Source organism: Hypomesus transpacificus, chromosome 6 (genome assembly GCF_021917145.1).
Source record: "Hypomesus transpacificus isolate Combined female chromosome 6, fHypTra1, whole genome shotgun sequence".
In the NCBI taxonomy this organism is placed as follows: domain Eukaryota; kingdom Metazoa; phylum Chordata; class Actinopteri; order Osmeriformes; family Osmeridae; genus Hypomesus; species Hypomesus transpacificus.
The window spans coordinates 9,177,420-9,186,628 of NC_061065.1; the positions used below are offsets into that span (position 1 = coordinate 9,177,420).

The 9,209-nt window shown below is 46.7% G+C and overlaps 1 protein-coding gene across 1 annotated transcript; it reads right to left on the minus strand.

Moving 5' to 3' along the window:
- Nucleotides 1-3,073: 3,073 nt before the first annotated feature.
- Nucleotides 3,074-9,080, minus strand: sccpdhb (saccharopine dehydrogenase b). The gene is made up of 12 exons (XM_047021631.1): nt 8,578-9,080; nt 8,080-8,192; nt 7,711-7,791; nt 6,763-7,477; nt 6,600-6,649; nt 6,332-6,462; nt 5,917-6,034; nt 5,259-5,378; nt 4,961-5,017; nt 4,543-4,654; nt 4,352-4,433; nt 3,074-3,951 (listed from the first exon to the last, which is right to left on the minus strand). Exons 1-12 carry the CDS (start codon nt 8,771-8,773, stop codon nt 3,855-3,857), a joined length of 1,872 nt encoding a protein of 623 aa, XP_046877587.1. The 5' UTR covers nt 8,774-9,080; the 3' UTR covers nt 3,074-3,854.
- Nucleotides 9,081-9,209: the final 129 nt, after the last annotated feature.

The window sequence follows — 9,209 nt, forward strand, 5'->3', positions numbered from 1 at the left end:
AATGAGGGTTCACGACGGTTGATAATTAAAGTAAATGATGGTTCCTAACTTCGTTTCATGTCCTGATGGCAAGTCAACACAACAGCGGCTCCGGGGTAGATTGCTTTCGTACATGGTCTGCGGTCATTAATCACACTTTATCTGTCTGACACACAGTTTGCAGGACAAACATCGCATCAAGAGATTTGGTGTTGCCTTGTCCCTGGAAACAACAACACAGTACTGTAAGCAGTATATATATATGTAGTAGTTGAGCCAGCTCAAACAACATATCATCATCTATCTCAGTTTGTCTTATTGAGAGAGAAAAAGAATTCCCAAGAATCTAAAGAAATTCACCTGACGTTGCCTAGGCAATGTGTTTTAGGGACAAATACTTAGTTACTGTACTTCAGTGGGTTTTTATGGCATCAGTACACCATTTTTCTGACAAATTTATACCAAAATACTAAAACAGGTATTAGTAATGACCAAGAATGTCAGAGCCCACCCTTCTTTATTTCACCATGAGTGAAAAGGTGTAGTCAGTACTTTTACCAGTCTTATTAAAGTGAGAGTCTTATTAAACATGAGTATCTGTACTTCTACTTGAGTGAAGGACGTGTGTACTTTTGCCGTGTCTGTTGAGAAGCAGCTGCTGTTGAGGGGTGTTGAGACTGACATGTTCACTACTCACTTTTACTTCTCTCTCTATCTGCCCAACCATCTACATTTGTCTATGAGTCACTCCCTTCCTCATTACCTTGCTCTAGCATTGGCATTGGATCTGGATCTCTGTCTCTTCTTTACACACACACATACATACCCCACCCTGGTGATGCTGACAGGTATAGGATGGGCATACTTTGTGGAGTCAGCAACACACACACACAGTTTGAGTCCCAGCGTGGCCCTTCAGCCCTCATGAACAGGTGTATATTAGTAGTGCTGATTGTATTCATGGTCTCAATAGCTGGCAGGGCCACAGTGAAGGTCGCGTCTGCACACAGCCTCTACAATTAGATTGGCTCGCTATGCAATGCAATCTACCAGACCAGCATTTACAGGGAGGGAGGGAGGGAAGGAGTGGAGGAGAGAAGTGGAGGAGGGGAGGAGAGTGAGATGGAGGAGGGGTGGGGGGCAAAGAGTGATGGAAAGGGGAGGAGAGAGCAGGGGTGGAGGGGAGGAGAGAGAGGGAGAGAGATGGAGGGGGGATGAGAGAGTGGTGGAGGAGGGGGGAGGAGGCTTATGTAAGGCTGTGCTGTGCTATCAGTACACGAGTCCTTCACACACATGCACACACACCACACAGCAGAGAAAGGCAGGGAGTGGAAGAGAGAAGAGAGGGAGGGGATGGACGTGTGTGTGGATGAAAGGGAGGGATTGGAAAAGGGCATGGGAGTAAGAGGGAGAAGGTAAAGAGGGAGACACAAAGAGAGACAGACAAAGGGAGAGACATGGGAAAGGAAGGGACAGGGGATGGAGTGACACAGAGGGTGACGGAGAGATGGAGAGAGAGAAAGGGATGGGGAGAGAGAATGCTGGAGGAGAAAGGGAGGAGAGAGAATGCGGGAGGAGAAAGGGAGGAGAGCAGAGAGAGAAAGAGAGACGGGGGCACTGATGGGGATTGCACTGCAGCCCACTCCAAATATCCTGCGCCTGAATGATGTAGGGTGGAGGTAGGGTGGCTGTGTGCTGGCGGATAAACCGATCAGTCAAGAGAGGAGAGAATAGGAGAGGATAGGGAAGGAGAGGAGAAGGAAGATGAGAAGGGAGTAGAGGAAAAAGTAGAGAGGAGAGAGAAGAGGAGGGAAGAGAAAGAGAAGGAGAGAGGGAGGGAGGAGGAGAGGAGCTGGAGAGGAGTTGAGGAAGATAAGGGATGCTGCAAGCATGAATAACAGCAGAGCCACAATGGCGGGCATGCGGGGGAGGGATAGCGGGGTGGGGCTCTGCATAGGGAAACCACTGCAATCTCATCTCCCCACCCCCACCCCCCGTCTCTCTTCCACTATCTCCCTCCCTTCCTGTGTCTCTCTCTCCTCTTGGCACACCATCTCTCTCTCTCTCTATCTCTCTCTCTCAACACAAAGCCACACAGGGCAAAAGTGCACGTCGCACAGAGCTTTAACAAACACCCTGTAGTTAAGAGCTACTAAACATAGGAATTACCCGACGGTATGTGATATTTGATCAAATCAAAGTGCCTGTCCATTTTCCAAGTGCAGTGCTGAAAGCAGAGAAATGTTTAGCATGTGTTTCCATGCTTAGAAATCAGCTGTTGATGGTGGGGCCGGGTGGAAGGTGAGAGGGTGGAGAGGTATTGTCATGTATTTATTTATCAGATGATTTTATCCACAGTGACATACAGCTCAGGGGAAGATTTTAACCTGAGACTTCAGGTGGAGAATGAGGAGAGGGTGGGGGGAGGGTGTAGGGGGAGAGGATGGGGGAGGTGGAGAGGGTGGAAGAGTGAGAGAGGTGGTGGAGGAGGTGGAAAAGGCTGGGGTGTAGTTAAGTGGGGGGAGGAACACGAACAGAGAGAGGCTGAGTCACAGAGACACAGAGTGGCCTCTAGGTCTCTGCAACCTTGATCTCTTCTTGCCTCCTATCATCCCCTCCACCACGATAACCTTCATCACCTCAAACGAACCGCCTCAAAACCCTATACATGGCCCTTTCATTATGTATAACAATATGCACGGCCCTCACTGGCAAATGACCTCTACTGTCATCTTTGTTTTCTGTTGTGTAAATATTTGGGAGGAGGGTGGGGGTGTGTTGTTGGAGAAACAGCAGCACCTTGTGGCAGTCTGGGAGTACTGCATGTTAATGTGGGCACTTGGCAGACTGAAGCTTCACCCAGTTGCATCATGCTTACAGGTCACTGTTACTGTTGTCGGCTTGTTTCTGTTCATTAGGTACAGTAGGTAACATCATTATGTGTGTGCATGCTTGTGAAAGTATGCATTTCTCTTTCCAAAGCCCATTATATTTTATACAGTCATAATCACACGCACATTGATGAGGGGGAAATATGGAGCATAAACCAGCCTCAGATTTCAACATAATTACTTTATTCAACAATTTAGTCCATTTATAAATATCCACAACAACCTATATTTCCCAAAATATATCTCACTTAATATGTTGCTCATTCAGGCCCAGCCAAAAGCACTGCAAAACCAAACAGGACATTTATACAAAGCTCCTTAATAAGATTTCTTAAGTTCACTCTGAGTGTTGAAAAGATAAACCCCTAATCACACACATGCCTGGTGTGAAGTGTTCCTGCCAGTCCCCAGACCACTCAGACTGCTCTTCCTGGAAGCTGGAGTGCTCTGATCTGGGTCAAGGACTAATTCACAAGTATAAACACCAGGAACAGGAACTTTCTATTTATGTACAACTGACATTGTGAACAGATACATTACAGAACTTTTTATAGTCAGATTTAAAGTCATAACGTGATTTATTATAATTAAATAGGGCATAAACCTACCAACGTCAGATTGAACTAGCAACATTCACAGACGCAACTGTCAAAATTGAAGGGAAACTTCTAAATATGACTATATTTATGTTTATACATTTTAACCTGTAATTGATATAGTATTCCCTTCAGTCTATAACAACATAACACTGAAAATACATGTTCCATCAAACTATAAGGACCAATACTTTAGGGCATGGCTATCCACTGGAGATCTAACCTCCTGTGGGTTTACACTCCAAACCTGGGCCTGGAGATTTACCCTCCTACAGGTTTAGCAGGGTTGGAGTGTAGGAGGGTGGATCTTCAGGAGCAGGGTTGGAGTGTAGATCTTCAGGAGCAGGGTTGGACAGCCCTGTAAGCAGGGTTTCTGGAGTGGAGACAATCAGCTAGTCTTGACTGAGAACTTGAGGCCATGTCTGTTGAGACGGTCAATGAGAGTTGTCTTGGCAAACGCAGCTCCCGGACTGTACACTCCTCCTCTGGGAAGCAGACAAATATAGAGAAAATATGAGAGAGAGAGGGAGGGAGAGAGAGAGAGAGAGAGAGAGAGAGAGAGAGACAGAGAGACAGAGAGACAGAGAGACAGAGAGACAGGTGATGGTGAGGATGAGAAAGGGTGTGTGTGTGTGTGTGAGAGAGATAGGTGAGAGAGCAAAAGAGGTAGACACAAATAAAGGTGAGTTACAGATGAGAGGGAAGGAAAGAAACATAAAAAGATAGTGACCGAGAGGAAAGGGTGAGAGGAGGGGGTGAGAGAGGAGATGAGAATGAGAGGCAGGGAAGGTGTGACAGAAAAAGAAAAGGAGAAGTGAAGAAACCCACTTTTATGAGGGTTCAAAATGTTGAGGACAAACAGGGAGGAAGTGAAACCACACTTACCCCATGGGAAGAGAATGGGGTTCGTTCAGTAACGTGATGGCTGCCTGAACCATGGCAGCCGGGGTGGCAACGTAGCCAGGCTCTTTGGACCAATCACAATTTACTTTAGTACAATCACACTTTAACACTATTGGCCACAATGCATTTTCAGATAACCCGATGAATCAAAACCGAGATAGCAAGCCTAATACCTGCTCCTTTGATCTGAGTGATGATCTTAGCGTTGGGTTGTCCTGGAAAAGGTTCCAGTCCGTCCCCGTAACCTTCCCCATAAAACATCAGAGAAAAAGAGGTTCCTTCCATCTGAAAGACAAGGAGAGGAGTGACCTGTCCCCCAACACCAGAGGTGTGTGTGTGTGTGTGTGTGTGTGTGTGTGTGGGGGGGGGGGGGGGGTCTGTGTGTGTGGGAGGGCGGGTATGCAGGTTTTTATGTGTGTGTGAGAGCACAAACACCACAGAGTATGACACATTTTCTCCAGTAAACCCTACCTGAACTCAGAGATACACTATGCTTGAGACGTACCTACTTTAACCTTAGATCAAGGCCTCAATTACAGCTCACAACTTCTTAAATTGGACAAATCATGATGTGTCACTAAGTCTGTGTACCTGTTTCTTTGTAGGGCCAGCACTCGTGAACAACCCAAAGGAGAAAAATCCTGGGAACTAATGGGGATCAAAACACAGAAACATTCCTTAAACACTTAATCACTAGAGTAGCTGATTATTTGCAATCAGTGAAGTTAAGAACTTATTTCCCTCAGTGATACATCCCTCTCTGTACCCCCCAAGACTTTCACACTGGTTTGACAAGCTAATGGAGCTAGCTAGTGTACAGTCCATGGAGCGCAGGATGATGGGTGCACAGTGTGGGTGGATAGTAATATTAATGTTATCAAATATGGACCGTAATGAGTAGTTTTCTTCCCAGGCCGAATTTGACCATGAACCAGAACAACATGCCGCCACAGAACATCTTCACCACACTGCCAATGCCTCCAATCCCTACATAAGCACTGTACTGTACCTGGAGGAGAGGAGATGGGGAGGGAGGGGACGAGAAGAATGATCAAAATAAAGACATTTATCAGTCTCTTTGTGAGTCATCATTTTGCCCTCATTACAGGAAGACTGGCAGCAGCTGTTTAAGGAGCTGCGTAAATGAGACATAAGAAAGCTTCATTAGTGCTAACGTTGTGACTAAATTGGAAAAACACATTTAGACCAACTCGAACATGGGCCTGTTATTGCATTGGGATCACAGTCTGCAGTGCAGAGAAGGAGACAAGTCTAGACCAGTCAAGCATGATAGATAGACCGGAGTACCGTAGTAGTGTTGTAGTGTTGATGTTATTGTGGTGTTGATGTTATTGTAATGTTGCTGTTATTGTTGTGTTGATATTATTGTTGTGTTGATGTTTTTGTTGTGTTGATGTTATTGTTGTGTGGATGTTATTGTTGTGTTGATGTTATTGTTATGTTGCTGTTATTGTTGTGTTGATATTATTGTTGTGTTGATGTTATTGTTGTGTTGCTGCCTGCCGTCCAGGTGAGAAGGTTCTCACAGGAGACTGCTGGTGCTCCTCGTAGAGGAACCGCTGGCTCCTCCTGACCACCGAGGCGTCAGAGCCCAGGAACGGGACGGCGTACTGCTCTACCTCCTTACTGAAGAACAGGCTACCCCTGTCAACACACACACACACACAGGTACACACACACACAGTAAAATATACAGACATATTCAAACAGAGAGAGAAAGAGGGAGATTGAAACAGAACCAGTGGTCAGTATAGTCTAGACGTGCATTCAAATACACAACCCTATTTGGAGAATCAGCTTCTCACAGCAGTCGAGACACAGAGAAGCAATACATCTACTGATACTCCTCCATTATCTACCATCACTGCCAAAGCCACATAGCAATAAACTTTCAATCGTTTAAAATCAACTCAGTCTGACGATCAGTTGGCAATACTTCACCTGTTCTTGACTCTGGCCCCTACCACAGGAAGAGGCTGGTGGCCAAACCTCCTCCTCAGCATCTTCAGATAAGCTCTGTCTGCAAAGCCGTAGACGGCTGACTGCCAGGTCCCATCGTGGATACAACCGCCCTGGAGGAACAGGACACGCTTTAGGAAGGACACCAACAATCCCAAATAAAGACATTATATAAACAGCATACATCTCCCATCTTCCATTGGGGGAGTCAGATGGGAAAGTCAGAGCAGCAAGTTATCAGGGGGCAAACCTCTGGGCCGGTGTGGATAGTCAGAAAGCTTTCCACGGCCGACAGAGTTCCTGGAGAAACATAGAATAACATGTTGCTTTGCTACTGTGATTTCTACGTTTTACAGTTTCACTAGTTTACTTGGACAACCCTTCCACAGTAAACAGGGGTGTTGTAGCGTGACCTTTGAACTGGTCCCGAGTGTACAGTATCCCCACGTCTACTGGGATGGAGTCCACTCCACAGCTGCCCACCACGTCTACTGGGATGGAGTCCACTCCACAGCTGCCCACCACGTCTACTGGGATGGAGTCCACTCCACAGCTGCCCACCACGTCTACTGGGATGGAGTCCACTCCACAGCTGCCCACCACGTCTACTGGGATGGAGTCCACTCCACAGCTGCCCACCACGTCTTCTGGGATGGAGTCCACTCCACAGCTGCCCACCACATCTACTGGGATGGAGTCCACTCCACAGCTGCCCACCACGTCTACTGGGATGGAGTCCACTCCACAGCTGCCCACCACGTCTACTGGGATGGAGTCCACTCCACAGCTGCCCACCACGTCTACTGGGATGGAGTCCACTCCACAGCTGCCCACCACGTCTACTGGGATGGAGTCCACTCCACAGCTGCCCACCACGTCTACTGGGATGGAGTCCACTCCACAGCTGCCCACCACGTCTACTGGGATGGAGTCCACTCCACAGCTGCCCACCACGTCTACTGGGATGGAGTCCACTCCACAGCTGCCCACCACGTCTACTGGGATGGAGTCCACTCCACAGCTGCCCACCACGTCTACTGGGATGGAGTCCACTCCACAGCTGCCCACCACGTACACGCCCGCATCCACAGCCTGGCTGTGGTAGTCCAACTGCATCCGCTCCAGGAACTTATACAGCCCCCCAAAAAACACAAACCAGTTTAAAAGACACATTTATCCAAAGCAATGTACGGAGGGGATTTGAACCTGAAAGCTCTTGATCTGCCATCAAATGCTCTACCACTGAACTAAACCCAGTGATAGCTATGACATTTACATTACATTTTATTCATTTAGCACTTTTACCCAAAGGGAGGACGTGTGCATAGTATCTGAAGTGGCTTTATGATGAAACAGCCTACCTGAGGTTCTCCACAAATGTCTATACAGTGGGTTCCATTCTCTATGCAGGCCTTCACAACTGGCTCCCCATAGAACCTGTACTAAGGAGAGTTAAGACACCTCACTCTCAAACACGGTCACAGCAGTTACTATATAAATACTGTACCCGACACTAAAACAGTTAGTGCATGTACATTTGGACATACAGTCTTAATTCCAAACAGTGTCTCAATCTGCACGGCTCTTCATTTCGCTGTGTAAGTTTTTGTCATATTGCACACCATAAACTGGTTTTCTGATTATGGTAGTTGCTGTGGGATTTAGAGAAGTACAATGAATTATCTATGGGGATTTCTAAAGGTTGTATACTTATATTGTTGTATACTTACTGGCCCCACACAGTTGAGAACCACCACTGCCTGTTTGCACATGATGGCCAGGGACTCTGCCTCAGAGACATCAGCCACAATGATCTCCACCTCTGTCCTCAGATCCGGCTGACCTGGAGACAACGGGGTTATCAGCACCGCATGCATGTTAGAGGGACCATATTCAATTACACTGAGTTTATATAATCTGCCATGGACTTTAACCAGAGGCTGGATACTGTGAGGGGAAACCTCTCGGCAACTTTGAGTGCTTAAAAAAAATATATATGCAAATGCCACCTGGAAAGTCAATGTTAAAGTCGTGTTTTACAACAGAAGGCAACGCGGGAAAGTGGGTCAAGGGGTTCAATATGTTGTTTACCAGTGATGATACATTCCAGTGACAATGACAACTGTATACAGTGATCGAACCATGTCTGACATTTCATCTTTGGGTGATCTGCGTGAAGAGGACAAGACTGTGTTTTGTTTCATTGGTAATAATAAGCTGTTTCATACTGAGCGTCTCGGCGGCTTGATTCAGAACTTTCTCCAACCGCGGTCTGCTCCTCCCGGCCAAGGCCCATGTCAGATGTCCGCTCGGACCCTCGGCGGTACAACGGGCTAGCTCTTCCACAACAAACTGCCCAGTGAAACCAGAGGCTCCGAAAATGATAACGTGATATGGTCTAGTAGTGGAGGTGACGGGCGCCATTGTTTAGTAATAAGCTACCACGCTTATCCGCCAGTTAGGATTACAGAAGCCAACTACGCAACAAGCACAATGTGCAAATAAATTACTAGTCTACCTTGGTAGCGCAAGTTGACAGTAAAAAAAATCGTTGCTGTAGTAATAGGCTATACCGCTCACCCTGTAAATGAAGGGCAAATCACGTTGTATAACAGAAACTACAGACTGAAAGGATAGTATCTTTACCATCGTAGATGCTGTTATTAAGTTATATGGACTTTCAAATACCCAATCGTGTCAACCTAAAGCACGCTCAATACGCAGCATGCGTGACCACTGAGTTGCACCGACTGCAGCATTGGCAATATGAAACTTCTGGAATTAGATTGATCAATTCCATGGTGGACGGAGACATCTTGTGTCTAAATCATAGTACTGTATTTTGTGACCTAGATTTTAC

Bases quoted from the DNA above. Each gene is read 5' to 3' on its own strand.
- sccpdhb (XM_047021631.1), bottom strand. From the start codon at position 8,773: ATGGCGCCCGTCACCTCCACTACTAGACCATATCACGTTATCATTTTC. The intron at 7,478-7,710 runs GTAGGCTGTTTC...GGGCTGTATAAG, and splicing joins ACATTTGTGGAGAACCTCAG to TTCCTGGAGCGGATGCAGTT. The intron at 4,655-4,960 runs GTACACAGACTT...CTTGTCTTTCAG, and splicing joins CTGGCCCTACAAAGAAACAG to ATGGAAGGAACCTCTTTTTC.